The sequence below is a fragment of the Pristis pectinata genome, chromosome 15 (assembly GCF_009764475.1).
Source record: "Pristis pectinata isolate sPriPec2 chromosome 15, sPriPec2.1.pri, whole genome shotgun sequence".
Classification (NCBI taxonomy): Eukaryota; Metazoa; Chordata; class Chondrichthyes; order Rhinopristiformes; family Pristidae; genus Pristis; species Pristis pectinata.
In genome coordinates this window covers 47,462,512-47,478,984 of record NC_067419.1, presented here as the reverse complement: position 1 = coordinate 47,478,984, position 16,473 = coordinate 47,462,512, and the positions used below count along the sequence as shown (strand labels likewise).

Sequence of the window (16,473 nt, the reverse complement as noted above, 5' to 3'; positions counted from 1 at the left end):
AGGTATAGACAAGAGAATAATCCCCCCCCCCTTACTTTTTCATTTGTCAGGGGGAGTGAAAAGTGGGAGGGCAGAGCTGACCTGCACCTTGTGCTCATTTCTCCAGAACGGCAACCTGCAGACTCTTGACACAGAGGTAACAGGGCTACCACTGAGCCACATCTAATAAGCTCACAGAGGAACATGTTCACTTCCTGACTTCGGTCTGTCAACAGTAATGTCTCAACATGGAACCTAGAACAGTACAGCACAGGAACAGGCCCTTGGGCACACCATGTCTGTGCCGACCATGATGCCAGTTTAAACTAACCTCCACCTGCCCGCCCATGATCTGTATCTGTCCAACCCTGCCTGTTCATGTGCCTCTTAAGTGTTGCTGTTGTATCAGCCTGCAGCATTTACAAATAGGGAGCAGCTCTGTTTTAAACCACAGGAGTGTTGCAAGTTCTTGGTAACTGAGTTAACCCCTTCAGAGTGTCCCATTAAACTCTCTGTTCTACAATCACACTCTTGTCCATGCTGATAAAGTGTTTCAATGACACCAGAGGGGAGATGGCTTCGGGTCACATGGATGACCCTGCACTCCCCACTGCAACGGCCTCTCCTAAGGATACAGCAGGCCGGAAAGATTACAACTCATTGCGGCTTAACTCAATTAGTAACCAGCTGTGGTTAATGGTTTATCACAGTCACCCCACCATGACTACAGCCTACTTCCATTAAAATCTGTATGGTAAATACATGGTATTACATTGCAATCATTCGATTGATTAAGGTTAAGCCAATCAGAGGCGGATGCCCCCGTGGGCTGATCCAGTTAAGGCAGAGAACAGTTGAGACAAATTCAAGTAGAGGATGAGCTACTAGTTACAGCTGTGCAAGAGGTTTTTGAGCCCACGCCTGGAGTATTGTGAGCAGTTCTGGTTGCCACACCATAGGAAGGATGTCATTAAGCTGGAAAGGGTGCAGAAAAAATACACGAGGATGTTGCCAGGACTGGAGGGCTTGAGTTACAAGGAGAGGCTGGATAGGCTGGGAGTGTCTTCCCTGGAGCGCAGGAGGCTGAGGGCGGACCTTGTAGAGGTTTGTAAAATCATGAGGGGCAAAGAAACAGGCCCTTCAGCCCATTGTGTCTATTTTAACAATCATGCCCATCTATACTAAGCCCACTTGCCCACATTAATTCCAGACAAAGGTTTAAGGAAAACACGAACACAAATACGGTAAAACTCCAATAACCTGGCACACTCAGAACATAAGTGGTGCTGGATTGGTGGATTTTCTTATTAACATCCAACACACTTTTAATTCAATGTTTTAGACATTACACAGTTTTGTAGTCAGATAGCGGATTATCAGGGTTTTACTGTAGTTTTAACTCACATCAGAATCATGTTTATTATCATTGACTTATAACACATGAAATTTGTTATTTTGTGGCAGCAGTACAGTGCAAAGGCATAAAAATTACTCTAAATTACAAAAATAAATAAATAGTGCAAAAAAAAGAATAACGAGGTAATGTTCATGGGTTCATGGACCATTTAGAAAACTAATGGCAGAGGGGAAGAAGCTGTTCCTGAATTATTGAGTGTGGGTCTTCAGGCTCCTGTACCTCCTCCTCGATGTTAGTAACGAGAAGAGGGCATGTCCTGCATAGCGAGGGTCCTTAGTGATGGATGCCACCCTCTTGAGGCACCACTTCAAGAAGATATCCTCGATGGTGGGGAGTGTTGTGCCCGTGATGGAGCTGGCTGAGTCTACAACCCTCTGCAGCCTCTTTTGATCCTGTGTATTGGAGCCTCCGTACCAGGCAGTGATGTAACCAGTCAGAATGCTCTTCACCGTACATCTATAGAAATTTGTAAGAATCTTTGGTGACGTACCAAATGTCCTCAAACCCCTAACAAAGTAGAGCCATTGGCATGTCTTCTTCATGATTGCATCAATGTGTTGGGCCCAGGATAGATCCTGTGAGATGATGATGCCCAGGAACTTGAAGCTGCTTCCCCTTCCCACCGCTGACCCCTCAATGAGGACTGGTGTGTATTCTCCTGACTTCCCCTTCCTGAAGTCCACAATCAATTCCTTGGTCTTGCTGGTGTCAAGTGCGAGGTTGTTGTTGCGACTCCACTCAACCAGCTGATCTGTCTCACTCCTGCACGCCTCCTCATTATCCTCACATTTAGAGTAGCCCGATCTTTGGGCACAGGAATTTTAGCATAAAACCAACAACTTTTTACCCTTGTCTGGATACTGCACTCACTGCAAATTTATCACAGCGAATAAATCAAATTCATTAGCCCCAAGTCAGTGTCTGACATGGGACCTGAACCTTCTGATGATCTCACCTGATGAACCACAGCTGATGTTAGGGTAGAGAGCTAACATCGAACATAGAACAGTACAACACAGGAACAGGCCCTTCGGCCCATGACGTCTCTGTTGACCACAATGCCAGGTAAACTAACTCTCATCTACCTGCACATGATCCATTCCCTGCATATTCATATCTATCTAAAATCCTCTTAAATGCCTCATCGCATCTGCTTCAACCACCCCCAGCAGCACATTCCAGGCACCCACCACTCTCCGTGTAAAAAAAAACAACTTGCCCTGCACATCTCCTTTAAACTTTCTCCTTCTCAACTTAAATCCTCTAGTATTTGACATATCTACCCTGGGAAAGACTCTGACCGTCTACCCTGTCCGTGCCTCTCATAATTTTATAAACTTTTATCAGGTCTTCGCTCAGCCTCTGATGCTCCAGAGGAAACAAGCCAAGTTTGTCCAACCTCTCCTTATAGCCCATACCCTCCAATCCAAGCAGCATCCCAGTGAACCTCTTCTGTACCCTTTCCAAAGCGTCCACATCCTTCCTGTAATGGGGCGACTAGAACTGCACACAATACTCCAGATGCAGCCTAACCAAAGTTTTATACAGCTACAACATAACTTCCTGACTCTTATACTCAATACCCTGACCAATGATAGCTCTAATTGGTATTGGTATTGGTTTATTATTGTCACTTGGACCAAGGTACAGTGAAAAACTTGTCTTGCGTACCGATTGTACAGGTCATTGGGTTAGTACAGAGTCCATTGATGTAGTACAGGTAAAAACAATAACAGTTCAGAGTAAAGTGTCACAGCTACAGAGAAAGTGCAGTGCAATAAGGTGCGAGGTCACAACAAGGTAGATCGTGGGATCATAGTCCATCTCATCGTATAAGGGAAACGTTCAATAGTCTTATCACAGTGGGATATCAGTGGGATAATAGCTCTCTCCAAACCTGTTGATCCTCAAAATTCAAACAAATCAAAACCAGTGAATAAAACACTGAAGGACGATGCCAAGCCCAATCATTGGAGCTGGACACTAGGCCTCGTAAGCTCTCCAAGGCCCACCAGCTGTCGGTTGAGGTGGCACTTTCACATTCACCAGAACACCTCAATCTTAAAACTCTCATGAAGACACAAAAGACAGCAGATGCTGGAACCTGGAGCAACAAACAAATTGCTGGAGGGACTCAGCAGGTCAAGCAGCATCTGTTGGTGGGACGGGGGGACGAGGGGGGAAAGAATTAACTGTCTTGATGCAGGCCTTCAACCCAAGATGCCGACAATTCCTTTCCTCCCACAGATGCTGCTCGACCCACTGAGTTCCTCCAGCAGATTGTTTCTTGCGTTAAAATTTACATCTTTGTTTCCTCGTCTTTCGGTTTTGCCTCTCCCCCATGACTTCTCCCAACTCTGCAACCTTGCAAGCTCTCTTCAGTTCTGCCTTCTGGTGATTCCCTGGTTTTGAGTGGCCCACCCCCATATGGAGAGTCTTCAACTATTGGGAAGATCCTCCCCAATCCTCCCCACCTCTTTGTTAAGCTGCTCCTCAGATCCTTTCTCTTTAAAACTCTTGCCCTGATACTTTGTATGATTTGGTGTCAAATTCTATTTGTCAAAGGTCCTAAGAAGCACCTTGCAATGCTTTAACCAAGCTAAAGAGGTCACTTTAATTGTGGGAACTGCTCCCAGGAGGAAGCGCAGCAAACATCTTGTTCCACGCTTGTCTTTAAATTCAGGAATGAAACGAAGTATAATTTCAGACAGAGCTGAATCTTTGGAAGTCACTGAGGCACTGAAGATGTTCAATTATTGAAGTTACTCGTGGTTCAGGTTTGGGTAGGAAGGGAATCGAGTGGACGAAATCAATGAGCCACCGTGATCTTATTGAATGGAGGAACAGGTATGAAATATTCCTGCTCCAAACATGTTCCCAGCCTGACCTTCTGAGTGTTTCCAGCATTTTCTGTTTGTATTTCAGATGGGTGAGGGAATAAACCACACAAAAGGGGACAATACAAAGAAAAGCTGGAAAAAGTGCAACAAAGATTTACGGGAATATTGCCAGGACTTGAGGGTCTGAGTTATAGGGAGAGGTTGTGTGGGTGAGGTCTTTATTCTTTGGAACGTAGGAGAATGAGGGGTGACCTTATAGAGGTGTATAAAATCATGAGGGGTATAGATAGGGTGAATGCACACAGTCCTTCCAGGGAAAGGGAACAAAAAACTAGAGGGTATAGGTTTAACGTGAGAGGGGAAAGATTTAAAAGGGACCTGAGGGGCAACTTCTTTATGTACAGGGTGGTGGGTATATGGAACGAACGGCCAGAGAAAGTGGTTCAGGCAGGTACATTAACAACATTTAAACGACACTTGGACAGGAACATGGATAGGAAGGGTTCAGAGGGATATGGACCAAACACGGACAAATGGAACTAGCTTAAATATGAATCTTGGTCAGCATGGATGAGTTGGGCTGAAGGGCCTGTTTCCTTCAGAAATGTCTGACTCTATGACTCTAACTCTCCTGAATCCAGTGTTAGTTGGGAGATGATTCATCTCCAGGGGATGGAGTTCTTGCGTGGGGCTTTTCATACAACGGGAAGATCCAAAGCATTGAGCAATTAAGCTTAAACCAGGATTTTAAAGGCAGGGTCTCAGGATCCACAAAGCAAAGATGAAATAAGAAAGAAACAAGTCTTAAACGCACCGACTGGTGGTGTAGGGGAGCCTTGCCCTTCCTCGTTTGGTGAGGGGGTGACTTCAGATGAGTTGACCTTCTCAGGGAGAGCTGTAGTCCGGGGTTCGGGCTTTACAGGAGTGGAACACTGGCGTCTGGTTCCTCCTGGTGATGGGATCGCCCTGCTCAGTGGTGCAGCCTAAGTGGAGATGTATAAAATTCGACAAAGCAAACACAGCAAGAAGTTATTCCTACTGCAAGGCACATTTCATTGTTTGAGATGATAACATTTCACAATTTGGCACCTCTAAAATCATGCATCAAGCAGATTGCAAGGAATTTACTCCATGTCATGTAAAGGAATTGAGTATCCCATCCATGCCTATCACTCTCTCAATCCATCTCTCTCCCCATCCCGATGTCTAGTTATTGTTAATCCATCTATCTATCCATATGTGCCACAGTCTTTCCCTCCAACTATTTTTCTATCTGTCCATTTCCCTCTCCACTTATCTATGTGTCTCCAACTCTCTATCCATCTATCTCTTTATCTGACTCTCTTTATCTTTCCCTTGTTTCTCCTTCTATTTATTGAGCTTTCCATCTGTTCGATCTTTCCATCTCTATCAGTCATCTGCAATTCATCAGCACACCAGTCACAATTCCATTTTACAAATTGTATTCTCATTTTCAAATCCCTCGATGGCCTCCTCCAACCCCACAGCCCTTCAAGATCCCCTCCAAGATCCTCCAACTCCAAGGCACCATTGCTCAATACAAGAGGGCATGGCTTTAAAGTAATGGGTGGGAAGTTCAAGGGAGATATCAGAGAAAGGTTGTTCACCCAGAGAATGGTTGGGGCATGGAATGCGCTGCCTGGGGTGGTGGTGGAGGCAGGTACATTGATCAAATTCAAGAGATTACTAGATAAGCATATGGAGGGATTTAAAATAGAGGGATATGTGGGAGGAAGGGGTTAGATAGTCTTAGGTGAGGTTTAAATGTCGGCACAACATTGTGGGTCGAAGGGCCTGTATTGTGCTGTACTGTTCTATGTTCTATGAAGTCTGGCCTCCTCTGCATCCTCACCTTTAAGCACTGGAATGCACTGCCTGAGCAGGTGGTGGGACCAGATACACTCACTATATTTAAGAGGTATTTAGACAGACACTCAAACAGGCAAGGCATAGAAGGATAATGTCCTATTGTGAGCAAGTGAGATTAGTATAATTGGGCAAAATGGTCAGTATGAATGATGTGGGCCAAAGGGCCTGTCTCTGTGCTGTACGACTGTATGACTCTATGAACGCTGGCAGCTGAGATCTCAGCTATCAGAACCCCTGGCTGTGAAATCGGTAGTGTAGCGGTAGTGTTGCAAAATGAGAAGTAATTCTTTGATTACTCATTTTTGAGAATAATCAAAATCTATTACTATCTACTTTTTAGTGAGCACAGATATTTAACAGGTGTGTGAGCCATTCAGCTCACTCTACCTGTGCTGGCCTTTGAAAGGGTAATAGTTAGTCCCACCTGCAAAGGTCTCTCGGGAAAGAGTGACGGGACTAATATTTAGTATTTATCTATATTTTTAAAGCTCTAGCTGAATCTATGACCACTGCCCTTCCAGACAGCGCATCCCATATCTAGCAAGTTGCTGCATTAAACATAATTTCTCCCTTCTAGTTCTTTTGCTAATTATTTTAAGTCTGCCTACTCTGGTGACAGAACCACTCACAAGTGGGATAGGTATCCCCGATATAGGTATAGGGCAGGCACGGTAGTGTAGCGGTTAGCATAACACTTTACAGCACCAGCAACCCGGGTTCAAATCCGGCTGCTGTCTGTAAGGAGTTTGTACGTTCTCCCCGTGTCTGCGTGGGTTTCCTCCGGGTGCTCCGGTTTCCTCCCACATTCCAAAGACGTACGGGTTAGGAAGTTGTGGGCGTGCTGTGCTGGCACCGAAAGCGTGGCGACACTTGCGGGCTGCCCCCAGAACACTGCACGCAAAAGATGCATTTCACTGTGTGTTTCGATGTACATGTGACTAATAAAGAAATCTAAAACCTTCCCACCCTGCCACACTTCTCTTGTTAAGACATTCCTTTGAACCTACCTCTCATCTGCCTGTATGTCTCTGCAAGACTCAGTGTCATACACTGTTCTATGAAGCTCTTCAGAAAGGTCTGGGGACATTCCTAGCACTATAAAACCTAACATCTTGTTGGAACCTGGAACAAAAACCTGCTGGAGAAATCAGCAGCTCGAGCAGCATCTGTAGAGGCAAAAGGAACTGATGCAGGGCCATGACCCAAATCATCAACACTTTCTTTCCTCCCACAACTGCTACCTGACCGGCAGAGCTCCTCCCACAGATCATTTATTGCTAATATGAAATTTATTGTTGTAAACCTTCCACATCTTGACCTACCTATCATGAATCATCTTTTTTTAATGGTTTATCAATGATTATTTATTTTTCCATGTCCCTATACCTTGGGCATGGATCAATACACAGATACAGCACGGATACAGGCCCTTCAGCCCAACCAGTCCATGCTGACCACGGTGCCCACCCAGCTTGTCCCAATTTCCTGCATTCGGACCATATCCCTCCAAGCCCCGCCCCTCCATGTACCTATCCAAGTGCTTCTTAAATGATACTATTGTACCTGCCTCACCCACTTCCTCTGGCAGCTCGTTCCATACACTCACCACCCTCTGTGTGAAAAGGTTGCCCCTTAGATCCCTTTTAAATCTTTCCCTTCTCACCCTAAACCTATGCCCCCTAGTTTTGGACTCCCCTACCCTGGGGAAAAGACTGTTACCGTCCACCTTATCTATGCCTCTCATAATTTTAAACACTTCTATAAGGTCGCCCCTCATTCTACTTTCCAAGGAATAAATCCTGGCCAACCTCTCCCTATAACTCAGGTCCTTGAGTCCTGGCAACATCCTTGTAAATCTTCTCCGCGCTCTTTCTAGTTTAACCATGTCTTTCCTATAACAGGGTGACCAAAACTATACACAGTACTCCAAGTGCAGCCTCACCAATGATGTGTACAACTGCAACATAATGTCCCAACTCCTATACTCAGTGCCCTGTCTGATGAAGCCCAGCATGTCAAACACCTTCTTCACTACCCTGTCTACCTGTGATGCCGCTTTCAATGGGCTACGCACTTGTACTCCTAGGTCCCTCTGTTCTTACACTAATCCTGGATTGATTCTACTTTTTCATTCTCCCCACATTCCCATCAATTCCCCCCAGATTCTACCCCTCACCTACACACCAGGGACAATTTACAGCGGCCAATTAACCCACCAACCTTCATGTCTTGGGACGTGGGAGGGATCCGGAGCACCCGGGGGAAACCCACGCGGTCACGGGGAGAACATGCAAACTCCACACAGGCAGCGTCGTAGGTCAGGATTGAACCGAGGACCCTGCAGCTATGAGGCAGCAGCTCTACCAGCTGTGCCTCTGTGCTTCCCTTAACCTTTATATAATTTACTTATTTTCCTTTTTATGTCCATCCCTCTGCCGATCTATCTAATCTGGTCAGTTCGGATATTCACTGCCTGTCATGTTTAGGAAGAAATTGTGCCAGAACCTTGAGCTATCTCAGTACTTACCTTCCCTTGCACTGATCTTCGTCTGATCTTCAAGGGCATACAGTCGTATAATGATTAGTTACTGGACAAGCAGTTCTAGATCTTTGACTTGAGGAGCCTGAAGTCCACCATTAGCAACACTATGACCATTTTGATCACCTTGCACTAACATGGACTATTTCTTCATCCCAATTATGTAAAAATTGTGTATAATTTATGTTTAATTTATGTTTTTCTTGTGAATGTTGTGTATATGATGCCTTGTGCCTGTGATGCTGCTGCGAGTAAGTTTTTCATTGTGGCTGTGCACACATGGACTTGCGCCTGTGACAATAAACTCGACTTCGCCCTTGACTACACTAATCCCATTTACCTGCATTAGGTCTGCAGCCTTCTATACCTTGGCAATTCAAATACTTGTCTCGGTGCTTCTTAAATGCTGTGAGAGTCTCTGGCTCCATCACGCCTTCGGGCAGCACATTCCAGATTCTAGCCCCCCTCTGTGTGATAAATATTCCCCCTCAGGTCCCCTCTAAACCACCTATCCCTCACCTTAAACCTATGCCTTCATCTTACACACCCCCACCATGGGAAAAAGATTTTTACTGTCTACCCTTTCCACCCCCCTCATTATTTTTACTGAACTGTTGGCTTATACAATGAGACGGACTCTTGATGTCACAATCTACGTTGTGACCTTGCACCTTATTGTCTACCTGCAATGCACTTCCCTGTAGCTGTGACATTTTACTCTGTGTTCAGTTATTGTTTTTACCCTGTACTACCTCAATGCACTGTGTAATGAATTGATCTGTACGATCGGTATGCAAGGCAAGTTTTTCACTGTACCTCGGTACAAGTGACAATAATAAATCAATTCCAATTCCAATACCAATTTTATAAACCTCCATCAGGTCTCCCCTCAGCCTCCTTCTGCTCCAGGGAAAACCAACCCAAGTGAGCCGTCTCTCCTCAAAACGGTGACGCTCCAATCCAGGTGACACCCCTGGTGAATCTCCGAAAGTGAACGCTTATATTTCCAATTTCTTAAGCACCTTTGATGCTTATTCAACACCAGAGCAGCACTTATAATATTTTACTCATCCAGTGCTATCCTTGTGTGTGATGAATGTTTATGAACAGTTCCCTCACTGTCCCTGATGCCCTGAAGTGGTCTTGGATTAATTCCATCTGATCCAGGTGTCTTATAAATATTCAGCCATGTCAGTTTCTAATCAGCATTTTGTTCCTAATCTCTCTGTTCTCTCTGAGCTTCAGACCCTCTCTTTGGCCCACAGTAAGAAGGTCACACAAGTGCCCCCTAAAACAACAGCTGAAAAAATTCATTTACCAGTTCTTTCCCCTCATGTTGCTACTCCACTGCCTCCTCCCTCACACTCACCGTCCCTCAGAAGGACAGCTCACGGTTCACCAGCTGCTGGTGTGTTGCACGCATTGGGTGTGAGAGAGAGAAAGACGTGAGAGAGAGACAGAGTGAATGAGAGAGACAGTGAGGGCAAGGGGGAGTGAGGGAAAGTGAGAGTGAGCGAGGGAGTGACAGAAAGAGAAAATTAGATAGTGTGGGGGATAGAGAGTGAGAGAGAAAGATAGCGTGAGAGAGAGAGAGAGAGAGAGACAGTGTGCGTGAGAGAGATGGAGAGTGAGAAGGAAAGGGAGAATGGGTGAGAGAATGAGTGAACGTGTGTGTGAGAGAGAGAGAGAATTAGAGAGAGTGTGGGGGAGATAGAGAGAGTGAGAGAGAGGGGGTGTGTGAGAGAGGGTGTGTGAGAGACGTGTGTGTGTGTGTGTGTGTGTGTGTGTGTGTGAGAGAGAGAGAGATTGAGAGAGAGAGAGAGAGAGAGAGAAAGAGAGAGAGAGAGAGCCCCCACAGCCCTCTCAGGCAGAGAACTCCAAAGATTCACCACCTTCCAGGTGAAGCCATTTCTTCTCACCTCTGTCCGGAAGGGCTGATCTCTGATTTTGAGTGTGACCTCTGGTTCCATACACCCTGTCCAGGAGAAACATTCTCCCTGCACCTACCCTGTCAGGCCCTGTAAGAATCCTGTACATTTCAATGAGATCACTACTTAATCTTCTGAACTCAGGAGAATAAAGAGCTCGTCTGCTTAATCTCTCCTCATACAAAACACTATCCCCAGTATCAACTGGATGAATGTTCTCTGCACCCTTACTACTGAAGTTTATCCTTAGGCAGGAGAGTGCACAATATTCCAGATGCAGTCTCACTGGGGTTCTGTAAAATTACAGTCAGAAATCCCCAGCAATAAAGTTCAGCATACATTTGTCTTAACATGCATTCAGCATACATTGTCATAACAGCAGGCATGGTAGTGTAGCGGTTAGCATAACGCTATTACAGTGCCAGTGACCCGGGTTCAATTCCGGCCACTGTCTGTAAGGAGTTTTTACGTTCTCCCCGTGTCTGCATGGGTTTCCTCCGGGTGATCCGGTTTCCTCCCACATTCCAAAGACGTATGGGTTAGGAAGTTGTGGGCATGTTATGTTGGCGCCGGAAGCGCGGCAACACTTGCGGGCTGCCCCCAGAACACTTTACGCAAAAGGTGCATTTCACTGTGTGTTTTGATGTACATGTGACTAATAAAGATATCTTATCTTATCTCTTCCTAACTCTTGACATACACTGGTACACTGCAGATCCATGGAGCACTGATTTGTTATAACACCCTTGGTCCATCGCCTGAAGACTGACAGGTAGGTGTCCACTGTGCTCTGCTGTATTGGGTACTTGGCATTCCCCTGTCCCTCCTGGAGGTCCCCAGCAGTGAATTGCTCTCTGGCTCAGGTGGAGAGGCTGCCTGTGAGGGCTGGCGTTGGACGGGCCGGTGTGATCACTCAGCGCCGTGAGGTGAGGGTTCAAGGCTGCACCCAGGCCGACACAGTGAAGGTGGCCTTTGCTCATGCACTGACTCATAAGAGTCATACAGCATGGAAACAGGCCCTTCGGCCCAACTGGTCCATGCCGACCATGGTGCTCTGTGTTTGGCCCACATCCCTCTAGACTTTTCCTATCCAAGTACTTATCCAAATGTCTTTTAAATGTTGTTATATTACCTGCCTCACCCACTTCCTCTGGCAGCTCGTTCCACATACCCACCACCCTCTGGGTGAAGAAGTTGCCCCTCAGGTCCCTTTTAACTCTTTCCCCTCACCTTAAACCTGTGCCCTCTAGTTTTTAGTTCCCCTTCCCTGGGAAAAAGTGTGTTACTTCACTCTATCTATACCCCTCATAATTTTATATCTCACACAGTTGGGCTGAAGGGCTTTTTTACATGCTGTATTACTGTATGACTCAAAGTAAGAAATGTGTGTGTGTGTGTGTGTGTGTGTGCACGCGTGGCACATGTGTGTGTGTGTGCATGTGTTTGTGTGTAGGCACATGTGTGTGAATGTGTGTATGCATATATGTTTGCATGTGTATGCATGCGGTTCTATATATGCATTTTAGCACGTATGCTTGTTTGTGCATGGGTGTGTGTTTGTGTGTGAGTGTGTGTGCATGTGTGTGTGTTTGTGTGTGTGTGTTTGTGTTTGTGTGTGTGTGCATGTGTGTGCATGAGTGGATGAGTGGATGTGCACGTGTGTGTTTGGGTGTGTGGGTGCATGTGTGCGTAAGTATGTGAGTGTGTGTGAGGGGATGTGGGTTTGTGTGTGTGGGGGTTGTGTGAGTGCGATGAGTGTGTGTGTGTGCATGCTTGTGTGTGTGAGTGTGTGTGTGGGGGTGTGTATGTGTGTGTGTGAGTGTGTGTGCGGGGGTGTGCACGCATGTATGTGTGAGTGTGTGTGTGGGGGGGTGTATGTGTGTGTGGGGGTGTGTATTTGTGTGTGTGAGTGTGTGTGGGGGTGCGTATGTGTGTGTGTGTGAGTGTGTGTGTGGGGGTGTGTGTGTGGGGGTGTGTATCTCTGTGGATCGATGAATGCACACCGTGTGTGCATGAGAGTTTGCATTTGTGTCAATCAGGAAACCAAGAAATGTAACAATAACTAAAAGGACGGCTCTCACAAGAGAATGAGTATGGCAGGGTGCTTGAACGGACAGATGGATGCAACAACAGATGGATGAATGAGACGGCCCATGGGAATGTGATTCATTGGACACTGTCACTCTGTGAATAGTGGCCTGTAGCACATCGACAGAATTCCACAGCAGCACCAGAGCTGTTCCACTCAAACAATTGGTTAACATACAACAGCGGAGCAGCAGTGCTGGCCCTCCAACAGTGCAGTTCTCCCTCCTCATTACCCTCCAATCATGAGAAGCTCCCTCAGAGCTACTTCTCCAATAGAGGGGAGCTGCCTCAGCGTTACCCTCCAACGGTGCAGCACTCCCTCAGAATGCCAATCCAAAAGCGCAGCATTTCCCCTCCAACAGGACTGCTCCGCCATTGCTACCCTGTTCCCACAGGATTGTCCCTCTTCAGGATTCCCTAAACACAGCAGTGCCCCCCTGATAATGAGAATCTCCCTCAGTACTGCCCCGATAGTGTGGTGCTCCCACAGCGCTGCCCCCAATGGTTAGCACCCCCTCAGCACCACGCGATTGACTTCCGATTTTGCTGGAACCTGCTTAATACAAATTAATTAAATAAATATTGGGGTATCATCCCATGGTGGGGTATCAAAAACAAGAAAGCAGAGGTTTAAGGCAAGAGGGAGGAGATTTAAAGGGGATTTGAGGGTAGGTTGACATCTGGAACTCACTTCCAAAGGAGCTGGTGCAATCAGATACAACAAGATCAGAGGTGGGAGATTTAAAAGGGACATCAGAGACAGCTTCTTCACACAAAGGGAGGTACGTATTTGGAAAGAGCTGCCAGAAATAGTGGTTGAAGTGGGCACAATAGTGACGTTTAAAAGCCATCTAGATAAGTCCATGGATAGGACAGGTTTAGAGGGCTATGGGCCAAATGTGGGCAGGTGGGACTAGCTTGCTGGGCAACGCAGTCAGCATGGAGCAGTTGGGCCAAAGGGTCTGTTTCGATGCTGTGTTACTCTATGACTCTATTAACTTAAATCTACAGCCCCTGATTTCTCTTCTGTCAAGGGAAAGATGTCCCGAAAGCAAAATACTGCAGATGCTGGAAATCCAAAATTAAAACAGAAAATGCTGGAAACACTCATCAGGCCAAGCAGCATCTGTGGGGAGAGAATTGTTTCAGGTCAGCAATCCTTCATCAGAACTGAGAGAGCCCGGGACTGCCAGCATAGCACTGAGCATGATCAGTTCTGATTAAGAGCTATTGCCCTACCTCTGCAGAGATAGAGGTCCTTACAGTTCACCCCGCCAAAGGCACTCATCGTTCATACACCAGTTAAGGTTCTTTTACATCTGCCTGAGAGACTACCAGGGCCATGATCTAGCATCGTACTTGGAGCATTGTGTACAGTTCTGGTCACCACAATACAGGAAGGATGTGGTAGCATTAGAGAGAGTGCGGAAGAGATTCACCAGGACGTTGCCTGGAAAGGAGGGACGTGGTTACAAGGAGAGATTGGTTAGACAAGCACAAACTATTTTCTGGAGGAACTCAGCAGGTCAAGGAGCATCTATGGTGGAAAGAATTATCAATGTTTCAGGTTGAAACCCTGCATCGGGAGATTAGTTAGTGTGGGTTTATTCTCACAGGAACATAGGATGCTGAGAGGAGACCTTACAGAGGTTTATAAAGTCATGAGGGTAATAGATAGGGTAGATAATCAAGTGTCTTTGTCCCAAATAAGGGGAGTCTAGAACTAGAGGGCACAGGTTTATGGTGAGAGGGGAGAAATTTAAAGGAGATCTGAAGGGCAGGTTTTTTACACAGAGGGTGGTGAGTATCTGGAACAAGCTGCCAGAGGAGGTGGTGGAGGCTGGTACAATTACAGCATTTAAAAGGAATTGGGATGGGTACTTGGGATGGGAAAGATGTAAGGGGACATGGGTCTAATGAGGGTGAATGGGATCAGTGTAGATAGACATCACGGTCAGCATGGATAAGTTGGAACGAGTTGCACAATAGCATGACTTTGTAACCCTATCTCCTCCACAAGACTCCATCAGTGACAGCGCAGGTCGCAGGTCTCCCTCAGTACGGCACTGGGGTATCAGCCTGTCACTTGCACAAGTCCCTGAGATGCAACGGTGTGGGGGCGGTCAGAGATCCACCAAGGCACATCCACACAATCAGTGCTCCTGATTCACAAAAGTGGATCTGAAGGGACTAACAGGAGGTAAGAGTTTAAATCGGCCATTTTCATTGTACGGGATGTTATTAAAGCAAAATAACCCTGTCCTCAAAACAACCAAGAAATGTATGTGCAAATATTACAGCTTCTAGATAAGCATCTTGCTGAAAAAGACCATAGAACATGGAATATAGTCCAGCACTGGACAGGCCATTCACCCCACGATGTTGTGTCGATCTTGGTGCCAATTTATACTAAACATCCTCCTCCTGTGTATCATCCATATCCGTCCATTCCCTTCACATTCATGTGTCTGTCTAACAGCCTCTTAAACTCCACCACACTGCCTGTTTCCACTACTACCTCCGGTAACCCACTCCAGGCACCTACCACTCTTTGTGTAAAAATCTTGCCCCTTCTGTTGTCTTTAAACTTCCCACCTACCAATGAGGTTCCCATAAATGCTGTTTTCATTAAATGTTTTACGTTGAGTGCTTATCTTGCATCAGAAAAAATACTGATCACATCCTACCTTGCATGACCAATCGGTGTTCGTCGTGTTACAGTCGAGATCCACATCATCCTTGTTAGGCCTCTGAGTGGGAGCTGGCTTCCGTTCTGACAAATTGTCAGGTGGACAAGGAGACAGTGAACCTGCCACAAAGGATGATATATTGCTCATGCACTGGTCTATGGCACTGACACAATAGATCTGGCAGTTTGGCAATGCTACAGAATACACTGCGGATACCTGCCCAGACATAAACGCCACGGACAAGGAAGCTCACCAGTGCCTCTACTTCCTCAGGAGGCAAAAGAAATTTGACCTATCTCCTTTGACCCTCACTAATTTTCATCAATATACCATAGAAAGCATCCTATCTGGATGCATCATGGCCTGGTACGGCAACTGCTCTGCCCGTGACTGCAAGAAACTGCAGAGAGTTGTGGACACAGCCCAGCACATCACGGAGACCAGCCTCCCCTCCATGGACTCTGTCTACACTTCTCGCTGCCTCGGTAAAGCAGCCGACATAATCAAAGACCCCTCCCACCCCGGACATTCTCCCCCCTCCCATCAGGCAGAAGATACAAAAGCCTGAAAGCACGTACTACCAGACCCAAGGACGGCTTCTATCCCACTGTTATAAGACTATTGAACTAGTACGATAAGATGGACTCTTGACTTCACAATCTACCTCATTATGACCTTGCACCTTATTGTCTGCCTGCACTGCACTTTCTCTGTCACTGTAACACTTTATTCTGCATTCTGTTATTGTTTTCCCTTGTACTACCTCAATGCACTGTTGTGATGAAATGATCTGTATGGACGGCATGCAAAACAAAGTTTTTCCCTGTACCTCTGTACATGTGACAATAGTAAACCAATTTACCAATTTGCTGCGACAGCACCTCCCAACCTCATGACCTCTACCATCGAGAAGGACGAGACATGGGAGAACACCACCACCTGCAGGTTCCCTTCTGGATCCTGACCTGGAAATATATCGCCATTCCTTCACCATCACTCGGTCTGAATGGTGGAACTCCCTCCTCAAGCCACTGTGGGAGCACCTTCACCGGTAGGACCACCACAATTCAAGCTCACCACCACCTTGTCAGGGGCGATGAGG

At 46.3% G+C, this 16,473-nt stretch overlaps 1 protein-coding gene across 1 annotated transcript in view; it reads right to left on the bottom strand.

Annotated features, from left to right (window-relative positions):
• Nucleotides 1–563: 563 nt before the first annotated feature.
• LOC127578582 (uncharacterized) overlaps nucleotides 564–16,473 on the bottom strand; it is a 73,821-nt gene continuing 57,911 nt past the window's right edge. The window contains exons 8-10 of the mRNA XM_052030731.1: nucleotides 15,369–15,490; nucleotides 5,051–5,219; nucleotides 564–604 (exon numbers count right to left, since the gene is read on the bottom strand). Of these exons, the coding sequence (XP_051886691.1) occupies nucleotides 564–604; nucleotides 5,051–5,219; nucleotides 15,369–15,490 (332 nt within the window). The remainder of the gene's footprint in view (nucleotides 605–5,050; nucleotides 5,220–15,368; nucleotides 15,491–16,473) is intronic.